The sequence below is a fragment of the Grammomys surdaster genome, unplaced genomic scaffold, assembly GCF_004785775.1.
Source record: "Grammomys surdaster isolate TR1022 unplaced genomic scaffold, NIH_TR_1.0 67, whole genome shotgun sequence".
NCBI classification, from domain to species: Eukaryota; Metazoa; Chordata; class Mammalia; order Rodentia; family Muridae; genus Grammomys; species Grammomys surdaster.
In genome coordinates this window covers 22255817-22272191 of record NW_021604569.1, presented here as the reverse complement: position 1 = coordinate 22272191, position 16375 = coordinate 22255817, and the positions used below count along the sequence as shown (strand labels likewise).

The 16375-nt window shown below is 42.7% G+C and overlaps 1 protein-coding gene across 1 annotated transcript in view; it reads left to right on the top strand.

The window, feature by feature from the left end:
- The window catches only part of LOC114630727 (ankyrin repeat domain-containing protein 36C-like), a gene marked incomplete at its 5' end in the record, with an annotated part of 109288 nt that overhangs the window by 69075 nt on the left and 23838 nt on the right, over positions 1-16375 (top strand). The window contains 5 exon segments of the mRNA XM_028779014.1: positions 1037-1207; positions 2212-2245; positions 4373-4445; positions 11711-11921; positions 13236-13410. Of these exon segments, the coding sequence (XP_028634847.1) occupies positions 1037-1207; positions 2212-2245; positions 4373-4445; positions 11711-11921; positions 13236-13410 (664 nt within the window).

The window sequence follows — 16375 nt, the reverse complement described above, 5'->3', positions numbered from 1 at the left end:
GTTTCGAGACAGCGTTTCTCTGTGTAGCCCTGGCTGTCCTGGAACTCACTCTGTAGACCAGGCTGGCCTCGAACTCAGAAATCCACCTGCCTCTGCCTCCCAAGTGCTGGGATTAAAGACATGCACCACCACCGCGAGGCAGTCCATATTCCTTATATTAACCCTCTTTCTCATAGAAAATTCAACGTTGTAGTTCTGATTCATTATTCTTTGGCTGGTACTTATGATAGTTGCAATTATGGCAAATTGTGTTAAATAAAATCCAAAGTTGACTTGCATTTTATTAAAATTAAAGGCCAACAAGATGGCCCAGTGGGTTAGAGTGTTTTCCAGGCAACCTGATGACCAAGGTTCCATCCTGAAGCCCGCATAAAGGTGGAAAGTGGAAACCAAGGCCATGAATTTGCCCTCTGACCTTCACACACTCATAATGTGTGCACACACTTGCACATGCATGTTTCATACACATATTTGTAATAATATTATAAATACTTAAAATTAAATGTAGGATAACAAAATCAATTAGAATTTGTTTTTTTAATTTGTGTATTTATCTTATGTGTGTGAGTGTTCTCCCTGTATGTATATGTGTGCCATGTGTGTGCAGTGCCCAAGGGAACCAGAAGAGGGAGCTGAAGTTACAGATGCTTGTGAGCCACCATGTGGGTGCTGGGAATCAAGCTTGGGTCCTATGCAAAAGTAACCAGTAGTCTTACCTGCTGAGCCATCTCTCCAATGAGTGGTCCTCATAACAGGTTTCCCCCAGGTTTTGCCTGATGAGCTGTTGTGTTTTGTTGGATCTTGTCTGACATGGTTTGCACATGCTCAGACTCAACTCTTGGTCCACAAACTCACAATCTTGTACTTGCCTAGTTGAAGAATGAATCTGACTTTCCCTTCCTTACCTGGGACTTTACAATGTTTTGCAACTATTAAGTAGATTTAGGTGGAGAAGAGCCGAAATGTTATCAAACTGCTGTTTAGCCTTTATCCACTGATGTACGAGACAATGTTGGTATTTGTGAATTTTTCAAAGGTGTGTTCCTGACTCGAGTATAAAGGAAGCGAAGGAGAGTGAGAGGGTAGCATGGGCCCCTCAGGAGCCTGTGGTCACACCGGTATTTGAGAAGTCCCCTCCAGAAGCTGTTGATCCACTACTGATGAAGGATGGCCACCTTCTCACCAATATGGATCAGGTTGAAAGAAGGTAAAAACTGTGAAGTCTTTCTTTCCTGTGAAGGATTGCTAACAGGAATTACCTTTTATGAAACAAAGCAGATTGGAGTCATCTGTGTTCCAAACAAGGCGCACCCTGCCAGCACTGCTGGCAGACGAAGATGCAGGCGCATGACTACAACAAGCAGGGATTTCAGCAGTGAAACCAGACAGTGTGGAGGATAGACCAGTCCTTGGAGATTTTTTTTCTCAGAAAAGCAACTTACAAATGGGTGGCAACTAGTAAAGGATGTGAAATTTACAAGCAATTTTTCCTTTTAAAATGAAACTTTTTAGAAGATATTTACATGAGGATGAAAAGAATCCAGTGTAGGAAACAGTGAGGGAATACAATTGAAATGTTTGTATGACAAAGTATTTGAGATCTTGATACATTATGTCAGGCTAAAGGTAAACTGTCACTTGAGCTTGTATACACAGAGAGACAGGCACAGACACACACACATAAAGAGAGAGAGAGAGAGAGAGAGAGAGAGAGAGAGAGAGAGAGAGAGAGAAAGAGAATGGAGTTCATACTAAAATGAATCAGAAATAGAATGCTACTGTATTTTATATAACACACACACACACACACACACAGAGTAGTCCAGGACCCACTGCATAGGGAATGGTGCCACCCAACATAGGCTAAGTCTTCCCACATCATTTAATGCATAATCAAGACTGGATGCTATGAACATTATCTCAGGCCACCTGATCTAGAAATCCCTGATTGAGATTTTTCTTCTCAGCTGATTCTTGGTTGAATCAAGTTGATAATTAGAATTAACTACCACAAGTACTGTTACTCTCTGTCCATTACATTTATCTTTTGTTTATAATTGAATCCACTTTATAGGAAATGATTGTATTTTAAATTAGTTAACATGGACATGTGAAGTAAATTACAACTATAGAGATGTTATATAAGAAGACACCGTTTGCATTTTATATACTTAACATTTGCCTGAAAAGATTTTATTTTATTTTTTTAAGGCTGACAAAGAGAGATGCTAAAGAAAAGCACAAGGTACCGTAAATGAGGAACCAGAAATGGAGTTTGGTTGTAGGAGTGAAGCAGAGCCCAGGGAATCTGGGCCACAGGCCAAGTGACATCTCACCAGGAGAATCTGTAGCTACCACAGCTGCCTCCAGCATCTCCATAACCCTGCAGCGAGGAAGTAAACCTGTAACCTCCACTGCCCATCCCTGGTACTGCCCAATCCAAGCCTGGCACCGTGGGTATCGGGTAGGAAGTCCAGCCTGACAGTCTTCACATGAGTAGTGTCTGTCCTACAAACATAGCAAGAAAGACTTTTGGTTTTGCTGTGAGAAAACAAGAGTTTCATCCAGAAGAATAACAAAGGGCAAAGTATTCATGTGCCAGGCAGTCACTTCTCCCTAAAGGTGATGGACACTGTGGAGTCTGATACTGAGGCAGGAAGGGGTACACAGTGAATACATAGCAGCTCTTACCTGTGCTAGACATGGCCAAGTCCCAGGCTCCTTCATTCATCCGAAAAATTAGTGGAGTCATGAGCAGGAGGTGGGGGAGTGGATATGAAGAGTTGACAAATATTCCCAAAGTCAGCTGAACAAAAAGGCCCAAAGTCAGGCAAAGCTTTGCAGGTTTCCCATTTCTAAGTCTGGTGACCCTGTGGGCATCCACTACAGCATCCCAGCCCGCGGTGCAGGAGTTAATGAGTCTGGTGACCCTATGGGCATCCACCACAGCATCCCAGCCCGCGGCGCTCTGCAGGAGTTAGGGATAAGTGGGGTAGAGAACCATCAGAGTACAGAAGAACAAGCTAAACAGCGAGACCAAGTGTGCAGCTGGGCTGTAGGCATGGTTCTTCAGGGGCCTCCTCCACCCGAGAAGAGAGGAAGGCGAGGAAGAGAGTGAGGAAAGTCAAATAAGACCTGAAGTTGGTAACCCCGCCCACCGTACCCCGCCCTGCCCCACCCCAGCTCGCCCCACCCCTGTGCCAAAGTCCATTCTGTCAGAACTTCAGTTACCAACACTGATGCCCGGGGATCCACAAACAGGGATGGCCAAGAGTCAAAACGCTTGTTCACCAGCTCTATGGGACAGCTGATAGACAGGTGAGGTAAAGGTAGGCAGGCTCACCCTCTCCTCTGAAATTGCTTTCCATCTAACGACAACAGGACAGGAACTGAAACCTGAGTGGCAGCAAAGGGGAGCATCAGATGCAGGGTAGCCAGAGCTTGCCTTTTGCCCGTTACCCAGATGACGAGAAATAATTTTCCCTGTCAGGTTTCAGTTATTTATTCTTACTCCTAACTTGTAATAAATATTTAAGTCAGCCAGACATGGTGGCACAGGCCTTTAGTCCCAGCTCTCGGGAGGCAGAGGCCAGAGGATTTTTGTGAGTTTGAGGCCAGCCTGGTCTACAAAGCTAATTCCAGGACAGCCAGGGCTAAACAGAGAAACCCTGTCTCCAAAAGCCAAAGTAAAAAGGGTACTTAAGTTGACGTTTTGGTGTTTTTTTTTTTTAAATAACTCTCTGGGGCTGGTGAGGTGGCTCAGCGAGTGAGCATGTTTGCCAAAAGCCAGGTGACCACATTAGATCCCTGAACCCATGCAAAGGGGTCAGGAGAGACTACACTCCACATGCACAGCGGGGCAGCTTTACTATTACGTACAATACTAAATATTTTTAATTTAAATATAACTGCAAGCAACTATTAATACTACTCTTAGTAATCAATAAAAAGTATCAAAACATTATCTAAGATATTTTTGTCAAACACAATATGATGTATCCACTGAAATGTATTACAGAGGTAAGGGAAAAAGACTTGTAAAAAGAGCACATTTTGAAGAAGAAATTAAGAAACAGGAGACATAAGGGCTAGGTCTGGGTGGCACATACCTTTAATCCCAGAGGCAGGCAGATCTTTACAAGGCCAATGTGGTCTCATAGCAAGTTCTAGGCCAGCTAGAACTACATAATGAAACCTTGTCTCAAAACTAATTATTAATAAACAGGAGATGTTAACCAGGGTACCATCTGACGTAATCATAGAATTCTGCACATTTCTGCTTATACATTTGAGTTTTAAACCACCACTTCTGTGCATTTACTACATGCTATATAAATTTGGGGGGATGTTTTGAAATAGTGCTATTTTACAGATGGAAACCCAAGTAAATGAAATGGAAGAAGCTAGCCGTGGAAGCGAGCCTTGTGCGACAGCCGCAGGCCGGGGTGAGTTGCCCCGCTCTTGCCATGCATGAGTCCATCTGCTGCCAAGTAGAGCACCTTGGAAGGGCATGAACAGGGCTCTGTGAGCAGGGGGCCTCTGCTGCATGTGGGCCCCATGTTTGCATCCCTCAGCCTTGAGTCACAGAACGGTGAAGTGTTCAGGTTCTGGGCCCACAAGAGATGTCCTTGATACCATACTAGACAGAGAACCACTTCAAACTCCCTGCCAACAAGCTTTGCGGACTCCTGCTGATCCCAGTGTGAGAGGCATCTTGCTGTCATAATCTTAAAAAGAACTCTACCTCCTCAAACCTTGATCCACTCTGTCACTAGAATGGGTCGGTCTATTTTCAGAATTGTCCCAGGTGTCACTTCTCACTGCTAAACGCTCACTCTCCCTAGATCCTCTAGCTTTTCATGGGTCCCTCTTCTGCCCACTACGCCTTCAGCATATGATATTGTAACAGAACCTTGTGTTTTCAGTAACTCTGCTGAGGTCTTCTTGACCAAAATAAATTACACGTATGCAAAGTGTGTCCCGTGCCTAGGTGTCTGCATGCTTAAACACATATTTGCCACCATCGTCAACATGGGTATCAATGGGTATCTTTCCTCCACAGACATTTCCTCAGCTGTCTTATAGCCCCCACTAAGAAGCTGCCAGTTCATTTTGCAAAGTACCTGCATCGTTTCCACTCCCGTCATGAGGACGATGCCCGGTGTCTCTGTGTCTTTTGCCCGGTGGCTACTGTGTCTTTTTTAAAACACAATATTTTTCACAATTCTTTGAGAATTTCATATGACATATGTTGATCATATTACCCACCCTCCCCCAGCTCCTCCCATAACCACCCTCCCTTCATCCCCCCCCCAGCTTTGAGTTTCCCCCCAATACTTCATGGAGTCCAATGCATTGCCCCATTAGTCTTGGGAGTGGGTCCTGCCCTGGAATGTAGACAACCTATCAGGGGTCCCTCCATAAAACCTGACTCTTTTCTGTCCCCACTGCTATCAAATGCCAGTCGCTCCTGAGCACGTAGTGGGATTGTATGCCCACCTCCCCACTTCTGATTTTTTTTTCTAGCTTGAACTTGTACAGATCTGTGTCAACCACTATGGCTTTGTATGTGTAACTGCCCTGCTGTGTCTGGAAAATGGTGTTGCCTTGATGTTATCCACAACCTCTTCCTCCCAGAGCAGTGAGCCCTGGGAGAGGGGTGAGATATGTGTCCCACTTGGGGCTGAGCATTCTACAGTGTCTTGTTCTCCACACGTTGGCTATTTGAGAGTCTGTACTAACCGCCATCCGCTGCGAGGAGAAGCTTCTCTGATGATGGCTGAGAGATGATCTGATTTATGTGTATTCCAGGAAGTCGTTAGGAGTCATTTTAAAGCTATGTCCATTTAGCAGAATGATAGTGTGAGGTTCTTCCCTAAGGCCTATGACCCATCTACCCACAGATTCTTGGCCCCTTTAACAGTGCCAGGTATGGATTTCATTTCACAGTTCTGACTTTAGATCTAATCAGAAAATGGTTGTCTAACCCTATGACATTTGTGGCACTGTTTCACCAGTGGGTGTGTCTTGTCAGGCACTAGTCTGTCTGCAGGTTACAGGGTTCACAGCTGGGTGAAGCTAATGACCACTTCTCTCCTCCAGTAGCATACATAGCACCTTCTAGCACCATGAAAGCTGGCCAATAGGGAGGAGGCTTCCATTTACTGTTTCAACGTCAAGCTCTAGGGGTAACCAAGAGTATTGGCAATAGAGTATAACATGGCCCACTGGCCATCAACTCGAAAAGAGGCAACCCGTTCCTGATCCTGAAGGTTATTTTTAACATACTATTAAGCTTCTTCCTATGTTTATTTTCTATTTGTATAATGTTTGTGTGTTTGCCCGTGGAACAATTCTGGGGATTAAATATCGGCCCCTGTGCATGCCAGGTGCAGGAAGTACCACTGAGCTGTATCTCAAGCTCTCTGGTTTCTTTGTTACTTAGAGAGAGTCTTGGTTAGTTCCTAGGATGACCTTGAACTCCTAGTGTGGCTTAGGTATGAAATGGCTTTTGATACTCCTGCCTCAGCTTCTTGTGTAGCTGGGATTATGGACCTGTGTCACCAAGCATTCTAGTTCCCTTTTCTGTCACTGTGATAATCCATGCAAATCAAAGCAACCTGGGTTTGTTTTGTTATGAGATCCTCTTAAATTTAACATAACTCAAATACCAGGTCAATGAAGACAGCAAAAAGTTATTGTAATCAAGCTGCTGCTGATGCCACCAAACAGACTCGGGAGCAGATCTACAGCCATGAAGAGAAATTGCACAGCAGATTTAAAGGATGAGACCACAGAGTGGGATGGGACGTGCACTGTAGCATTGTCCAATCATATTGTGACATAAGGGGTTGAGCGAGAGAGTTTTCCCCAATCAGGACAGTGGAGTCTCGGGCCTGGGAACATGTACTTGTTTGACTCTGCCAGCAAGATGGAGAAGTTGTCCCTGAGGTGTCTGCTCTCAGACGCTTAGTTCCTTGTAACGGATGCTGTTCAGCTGTTGGGAAGTCCCCAGCTCCCCGAGTGCCTGGAACCTTGAATTTAGTTTCTCCCTGTGATTAAACGGAGTCTGAAAATGAAATAGTTGTACTCAGGATACGTTTCTTTTGACTGTTCCCAACAATTTCAGTTCACACTTCTAGGTCACAACATGACACTGAGACAAGTCAGGATCCATGGAAGAACAATGTTCCTGGTTCGCTCGCTGGCTCATGCTCAGCTGGCCTTTCTTACACAGCCTGTGATGACAAGACCCACAGTAGACTATGCCTTCCTGCATCGAGTAACAATCAAGGCCATGCCCCACAGAATGCCCACAGACCAAGCTGATTGCTCTGCTGGGGTTTCTCCTCCCAGGTGACTTTAGGTTGTATAAAGTTGAGAACAGAAACTGATCACACGTTAGGCCAGAGTTGTTTTGGTACTTTTGCCAACATTTACTAAATCTTAATCATTAAATTTCAATTTGATTTCTTAATTGTTGTGAAACATATTTTTCATTGCTTAAGTTGTTTTCACGTAATAATCCTATGATGGTTTACTTCTGATCTAAGCATGTGTATTAGCATATTGAAGCATGCTAATTCTTCCCACTGTCTCACTGACTGTCTGCTCCATCCCTTACTGAATAAGTGGGCTTAGAATTTCAGGTGTTGTCAGTGAATGTCTTTGGGCTCTGTGGTCAAATTTTGTGTCTTGTATTTGTAAAGTGTCACTAGACACACAAACTGGGCAGGATGATGGTCCCTCTGCGGTCCATGCTGGGATGTTGACTGCCATGGTCTTGTTCATATGCAGATAGCCAGAGCTGATGTGAGCTCAAGAGTACAATGACCCTGCCACTTAAGAATTAAACTGAATTTTTTCAATGTATTTCATGCATATGTATGTATACATGTTCACCATGTGCATGCAGTGCTAGGAGAGGCCAGAAGAGGGCATCAGATCCCCTGAAACTGAAGTTACAGGAGGTTGTGAGTCACTATGTGGGTGCTGTGATCCAACTTGAGTCTTCTGCAAAATCAGCCAGTGCTCTGAACCCCTGAGCAATCTCTACAGGCAGCGGAGGCTGCTGCTGCTGCTGCTGCTGCTGCTGCCGCCGCTGCTGGGTGTCATCAGAGCTTACTTTTTTATTCAGGCAGACAATCTGTCATTCACCTGGTTCTCACTCATGTCCATTCCGTATACTTACTGAGGGGCTATTGACTCTCCGATAACATTTTACTGGGCATGGGAGTGACAGTCACTGACAATCCAAGATTTAGAAGCATCTTTGACTTCTACAACAGAACTGCTAGGGAACTGTTGTTGAAAGGAATTCTCAGTGAAAACACAAATGGCCAGAGACAGGCTCATCTCCTAGAGATAGCTGGCATTCCATCCATGGTGTGGCTGAACAAATACCCTTCCATTGGGGCTTCTAGCAGGAGAAGAGGTAATCTTGGGGTTGCTGCAGCAATGCAGCTGTAGAACTTTTTTTTTTTAACCTTAGTATATATGACTTCAGGTCAACCACTTAGGGATAGAAGTGTGTTCATAGCTCTGATAAACTACTTGTTATGGCCTTCTATGTTCTCTTTTGTTAACAGATTATAAATTAGGCATTTTGTATGTATGTTTTATACATTCGTGACATCCATCTTATGTTTTTTCAGTAGTCCTCTAGCACGTGGTTCTATAAATTTTTTGGACTATTCGAAAGCTCAAAACAATTTTTTTTGGATATTTTATTTATTTACATTTAGATGTTATCCCCTTTCAAAAAAATTTTTTAAAACACAGTATATATGTCTTAGGGTTTCCATTGCTGTGAAGAGATTCCATGACCAAGGTAACTCTTATGAAGGAAAACATTTAACTGGGGCTGGCTTACAGTTTCAGAGGTTCAGTCCATTATCATCATGGCAGGAAGCATGGCAGCAGGCAGGCAGAGATGGTGCTGGAGACACTGACAATTTTACATCTTGATCCAGAAGGAGATACTGTCTTCTATAAGCAGCTAGGAGGAGGCTCTCTTCCACACTGGGTGGGACTTGAGCATAGGACCTCAAAGGCCACCCCCAACAGTGATGAACCTCCTCAAACAAGGCCACACCTCCTAATAGTGTCACTTCCAATGGGCCAAGCATATTCAACCACAGACCGGCATGTTTAAACATGCCTTGTTGAAGGGTTAGCTGTAGTTAAATCTGTCCACCATTGTGCTATTGATTTGGATTCCTGATGATATGTTGGAGTAAAATTTAATTTTTAAAAAGTTAGCTCTGATGAGTCTACTTCTCTTTGAATTGTAATATGGGATATATTTAAGTCACAATAAACAGTTTTACCCTTCCTTGCTATTCTTCTAACAGCTTCTAGTCTCCTCTGACCCCAGTGGCAGGACCTTTCTGAAAAACTATGGAGACTTTTGCATTATGATATGGCCATGAACCTATGGAGTCCAGGAAATGTAATGTGGTAGTTTGGATATGAACGGCCCTCTCAAAAAAAAAAGAAAAAAAGAAAAAAAAAAAGAAAAAAGAAGCAGGGCGGTGGTGGTGTATGCCTTTAATCCCAGCACTTGGGAGGCAGAGGCAGGCAGATTTCTGAGTTCGAGGCCAGCCTGGTCTACAGAGTGAGTTCCAGGACAGCCAGGGCTACACAGAGAAACCCTGTCTCGAAAAACCAAAAAAAAAAAAAAAATGGCCCTCTCAGGCTTGTAGATTTGAATACTTTGTACCCATCCACAGTTGGAACTGTTTTGGAAGGATTAGCAGGTGTGGCCTTGTTGGAGGAGGTGTGTCCCTGGGGGTGGGCTCGGAGGTTTAGAAAGACTCATGCTGTCCCATTCCTAGTGTGTCCCTTTTGTTCTGCCTCTTGGTTATGTCTCAAGATGTAAGCTCTAAGCTGCTGCTCCAGCACCATGTCTGCCTGCCTCCTGCCCTGCTTATCACCATGATGGTCATGGACTCTCACCCACTGAAAGTAAGCACCAAATTAAACAGTTTGTTTTATAAGTGGCCTTGATCACGGTATTTTATCACAGGGATAGAAAAGTCACTAAGACAGATACATTTAAGTTATGCTAAACAGCTTGACCCTTCCTTCCTGTTGTTCTGACAGGCTCCAGTTCTCCCTAGTGTTAGGCACCACCTTTTCCTGACCCAGTGGTTCTCAACCTTCCTAAAACTGTGACCCTTTAATACAGTTCTTCATGATGAGTTGAAGAACTCCCCAAAACCATTAAATTATTTTTGTTGCTACTTCATAACTGTAATTTTGCTACTGCTATTAATTGTGGTGTAAATGTCTGATGTGAGCCCTTTGCAAGGGGTTGTGACTCACAGGTTGAAAACTACTGTCCTAACCAATTATACCTGACTTACGGGTTATCAGGCCAGTCTGCTGGGAATGGACTCTTCTCTGCATTTTGTGAGCCCTGTTCCAATGTTCCAGTTCCCTCTAAGCTTTACCGACCTTCTCATCAGTCACCGAAGCCTTCCTGGCACAAGCATTTGGCCATACTCTGCAATGTTGAAGGGGCCTCAGCAGGTCTGCAGTGTTCTTCCACAGTGTTCTCTTCCCTCCAGTGTTCTGTCCTCTGCCAGGCTCAGCTCACCAGCTTCACCTTCCTCACCAGAGAATCCAGAAGGTTCCACATCAGTTCCTCATGTTTGATGGCCTGCAACCTCTCTTCACAGGGAGACAGGATGCTGGGAAACCCTTTCATCTGTTTTCTTTCCGTCAAAGATCATTATCTTCATAAGCCTTATCTTAATAGTTGTAAATATATTTTGTATATATTATATATAATGTATATATAATAATTCAACTATAAATATAATTTGTAATAGTTGTAATAATATTTTGGCCATTTATTCATCCTCCTTTTCTCAGTGTGTTTTTTTCCTCCATGGGAAAATCTGCTTGGATCTCATTTTAGATCAGTTCTAATAGAACTGCTTCCCTACAGCATCTACCTGAATATAGAATGCTCATCTTGTGTCTTTTCTCCCTAGATTTGAAACTAGACAAAAGCAAGTACATTATTCAGGGTTCTCTAGAGTAACAAGACCTATAGAATGAATATGTTTATATAAAGGGGATTTATTAGAATGACTTAGAGGCTGTGGTCCAGCTAACCCAACAGTGGCTGCCTACCAATGAAAGGTCCAAGAATCCAGTAGTTGTTCAATACATGAGGCTGGATGTCTCAGCTGCTCTTCAGTGTATGCTGGAATCCCAAAGAAGTAACCTCTAATGCCACTAGAGGAATGGACTTGCCAGTGAGTGCCCGTGGGCAATGAGCTAGAGAGCTTCCTTCTTCCAGGCCCTTTATGTAAACTTCCAGAGGAAGGTGTAGCCCAGATTAAAGGTGGATCTTCCCACCACAAAACTGGATTAGAGGTGAATCTTCCCACCTCTGGATCGGGATTAGAAATTGGGTCTTCCCACTTCAAATGCTTTAATTAAGAAAAAAAAATCCCCCACAGGTGTGCCCAGCCATTTTGTTTTTTAGTTAATTCTAGATATAGTCAAGTTGGCAACCAAGACTATCCATCACACAAGGACTCATTTGTTTCATCTGCAGAATTTAACACTGTGTTCTTTATTACAGGAACATAGTGCTTACTGTTCAGCATATGAATGGTTGGTTGTGCGAATGTAGTCCCTGCATACAAGATATACTTGCATGTAATCTGTTCTCGTGCTGTCTTCTCTCCTACAGGTTCTAGTAGCCCGTTGAAACCCTGGGATACGGCTCACTTAGATGAAAGACTGCTAGAGCTGAAGAATAGCTGCTGTGAACTCCTTACAAGAAAACCTGGAAACGTGGAAACGAAGGCTAGTGAAGTGCAGAGAGAACAGACAGAAATTAAAGACGCAAAATCCTGCTCACAGCATAAGAAACTGGCATGGGGCGAGCTCTGCGCTCTGAGGCATGGTATTTTAGTTGGTTTTTAAATGTTTTATTTTTATTTTATATGTGTGTGTGTGTCTGCCTACATGTGTGTCTGTGTGCCATATGCATGGAACACCCCAGAGGCCAGAAGAGGGCATCAAATTGCTTGGAACTAGTGTTACAGATGACTGTGAGCCTCCCTATGGGTGCTGGCAATCCAACCCAGGTCCTTTCAAGAAGAGCCCATGCTTTTAACCACAGAGCCATTTCTCCAGCCCCATGCCATTTTAGCTTTAGAGGGACACTTGAACCATCACATTGTACCATGATAGGCTATGGGATTCTCTAAAGAGCGGGCTCATGGCCTAGTGTTCTAGGAGAAGAACATTTCAGTCCTGTGGAGTGTAGAATTATTAAGGAATGTGTAACTGCCTCATTGGGTATGAATATTTTAAGTAAATAAATTCATAATCTTCAAAACTGGAATTGAGTGGCTATGCTGTTAATTATTCATTTAGGAATGAGAATTGTGATCATTCTCATATTTTCTTATTATAGTTAATGCTGCAAGAAATGCCATTTGGACCTTGTTATTTTGGAAACATCCATGTACATTACTTGTTCAAAGTATAGCAATCTTTTTTAAAGCTCGGATCAATACATCTTGCTTGTTATTAAAAACAAAAGCTTAAAATTCATTTACAGCTTTATCGAAAGAGCATGAAGGGGTCATTATTTCTCAACTCAACTACTTTTAAATGTATACAGTTGTTCTCTTTAATTAATTACTCATTTACTTTGCTTTGGACCCCCCAAAAAAAGGTCATCATAAATGACAGGCCTGAGGATGAGCTAGATTCTCATCTGGTTTTTTGTTAACACAAACGAAATACAAAGAAAATAGAGGTCACTGGTTCATTTGTTCCACATGTCTCTTTCATGCATCTATAACTGATTCAGATTTCTATGTTAAAGAACTACGCACTGCTACTAAATGACCAGATCATGTATTGTTCACAAAAGACTATCAAGCTTCCTATGAGATAAATAACACTGGGATGTGGTTGAAATGTTTAAGAACAAGCAGGGTGAGAGACAGCAGATACTGGATTCGTTCTTCCAGTCTTGGGTCATGGCTACCCTACTGTGCGAACATTCAGAGATGCTCCTTTGTGATGCGAATCATTTTGGGGCACATCTGGCACATTTTATGGTGGTGAAATTTTATTTCAAGTCAATTTATTCAACTGTTTGGAAAGGTGATCAATCAAAATTATTTGTTAGTAGTATAATGAAACCATAATGACCATCTTTTCCTCAAAATGAGTTGCAATGTGTTTCAATACTCCAGGTTCCCCTTAAAGCAAGATGAGAAGCAAGAAAATACTGAGTTTATGTTTCAACAAAAGAAGCCACAGTTCCAAACAGAAAAGGAGCCATGTGGCGGGAGTGTGGAGTGGACTCAGCACCCTGAAATCAGCACAGTGATCACAGAACTGAAGGCCCTAGAATGGGATTTGAGACAGGTAAACAAGTTATGAGTAAAATTTCTTATTTCTGAGAGTTTGATAGGTATCTGTTAGATCACTCCAATTTTGTATATTTTCAGATAAATATTTGTGACTCACAGAAAATGGTCAGAAAGAAAAGGCCTTACTTGCCAATTCAGCACTATGAAAATGTGACAGCATGCATCACACTCACTTGAGCCTTGCACCTCATCACTTGACTGTAAAATCTCTGTGACACCAGGCACATAGCTCTCCTTTGTTGACCTAGATGTTGCCACGCCATTCACTCTTGAATTACTTGGAACAGAAATGTTAAATGAAGACATTAATAGCCACGTTTACAAATTATAAATCTTGGTGTCTAATAGTGTTACCACGTGTCCCTGTCTGGAGGACCAGAGGGTCACTGGAGTTTAGCCAACTGCCACCAAGATGACCATTTAGTGTTTTATGTTAAAACATGTTTGAATCTGTAATGACTCATGCTAGCTCTTTTATAAATAGCAGTATTATCCACGGCTGTCTCTGCAGCTGCCTTTGCACCTTGACAAATTTGCTTATTCATGCAGTTTCAGTGATTCCGGTAGGGTGATCATCCTTGGAAAGGTCACACTCCTTTGGTGCCTTGTTTTGAAATTCTGTGCTGATGCTTTGGGGATATGGGGACATACACATGACTGAACTCTTAGTGAAATGATTCCCTAAGGATTTGAGGACCCAACAAACAAACAAACAAACAAAAAACAAAAAAAAACAACCTGACTGCAAGTTTCTCAAGGAAATGCTAGCATCTCATAAGATAAGTTGGGCCAAATCATCTTTGCAATAAGATTTAATAGCAATTGCACAAAGCACAAAGGAGCTCTGAGATGCTTGAGGCATTTTCCAATATGTACTTGTAGCATGGAAAAGGCAGGGAATTTCAGCCTTGAGTTTATCTGTATAATGTTCTTATCTGGGAGAGGTCATGGCAATGTTGGATTGAGTAATCTTTGCTCCCAATGCATAACCAAGGCAGGTCTTGAATTTCTGGTCATCTTACCTCCATTTCCCAAGTTACAGTAATGCTCTTAATTTAACTCTGTCTGTGTGAGTCATGACATTCATAATAAGCTAATTCAAAGAGAAGGCTTAAAAATCTACTATGTACAGACAGATTTTCTAGTTTGGGACAATGATCTGACCTCCTTTTGTGTGTGCAAGTACTTCAACTGCTCTGTAAGGAGGAAAAATAAAACCAACAGAGTCCCATTTTCCAAGAACATCCCCTCCCTTTAGGAAGACTGCAATTCTATTTTAATGTGCATAGTCATTGAAAGCCAGAATATTCTGTAATATAGCAGATATTATTCCACAGTCACATCCTCAGCCCTAGATCAATATATCTCATTTTATTAACTTCACATAACTTGTACAGAAATGCCAATGCAGTTTTATGTGTGTTTTAGATTTTTCAATGTATAGCATTTTTGTTTGTTTGTTTGTTTGTTTGTTTGTTTTCAAGACAGGGTTTCTCTGTGTAGTCCTGGCTGTCCTGGAACTCATTCTGTAGACCAGGCTGGCCTCAAACTCAGAAATCCACCTGCCTCTGCCTCCCAAGTGCTGGGATTAAAGTCGTGCACCACCACTGCCCAGCTAATGTATAACATTTTTATTCTTAAAGAATTTCATCCATGCATGAACTGCATTTTGGTCAGATTTACTTCCCTCCTAACTTCTGCTTTTCATTCAACTTTCACCCATCCTCTCTTCTTAAAATAACTCAACAAGTTCATTTATGCTGCCCATATATTCATGGATGTAGGGCCATTCCCTGGAATACGGCTAACCCAAGGGCCACACCCTTTAAGAAAATGACTTTTCTTCCCCTCCAAAGCCATAAACTCTCAACGGCTCCTCAGCTCAGGTTTGTGATGCTCTGACCGTGCTAGAATGTTGACTGGCTTGTTATTGTACAGGTCTTGGAATGTCACCACAGCTGTAAATGGGAACCCTGCATTTTCTATCTGATAAACCATCATCATGACTGCAATGGTCCTGTCATATCCAGAAGATGCTATTTTACACTGGTCTTTCCAACCACCCTTCCATAGTTGTCCCTGAGCCTTGGGGGATATGGTGTAACATAGATGTCTCATTTGTGCCTGAGGACTCCACTGATACTTATTAGCTACACTTAAGACGAGTTGTGAGTTTCTGCATTAATAGCCATCAACTGCATAGAGAAACATCTCTAATGAGGTTTGAGGCCTGTACTAATCTATGGATATAGAGATACAATCTTTGGGCCAGTTTGTTACTCTGTCCATTTAGCAGAATAATAGTTGGAGGCTCACCCCTTGGATCGATGACATCCCCAGCCGTGAAGCAGTTGGTTAGACCACAACATTCATGCCACCACCACACACATGGACATGGCTTGCCACACAAGTCATTATTGTAGCGCATGGGGTTGACAGCTGAGTAGTAAGGCTGCTGATAGATCTTTCCCCAGCTGCCTACATATATACATGAGTTGCTGTGTAGGTGCTGGAAACTAAACGCAAGGCCCTCTGTAAAAGCAGATGCCCTTTACTGCTGAGCCATCTCTCCAGCGCCATCTATTCATTTCTTAATCTTAGCTAGTCTGACTGGGGTAAGTTGAAATCTCAAAGTAGTCTTAATTTGCAGCTCACTGAGGGCTGACAGTGGTGAATAGTTTTCAAATATTTCTCAGCCATTTTCATTTCTTCTGTGAACTCTCTGTACAGTTCCATAGCCCACTTTTAAACTGGGTGGTTTATTTTCTCAGTGTTTAGTTTTTTGAGTGCTTTGTGCAATGAGCGGTTTCCTTTACAGTATAGAAGCTTTTCAGTTTCATCAAGTCCCACTTACTCACTGTTGGTCCTATTTTCCAGGCAACCAGAGTCCTATTAAGAAAGTCTTTTCCTGACCCTATATCCTGACATGCCCTCCTATATCCTGACATGCCCTCCTATAT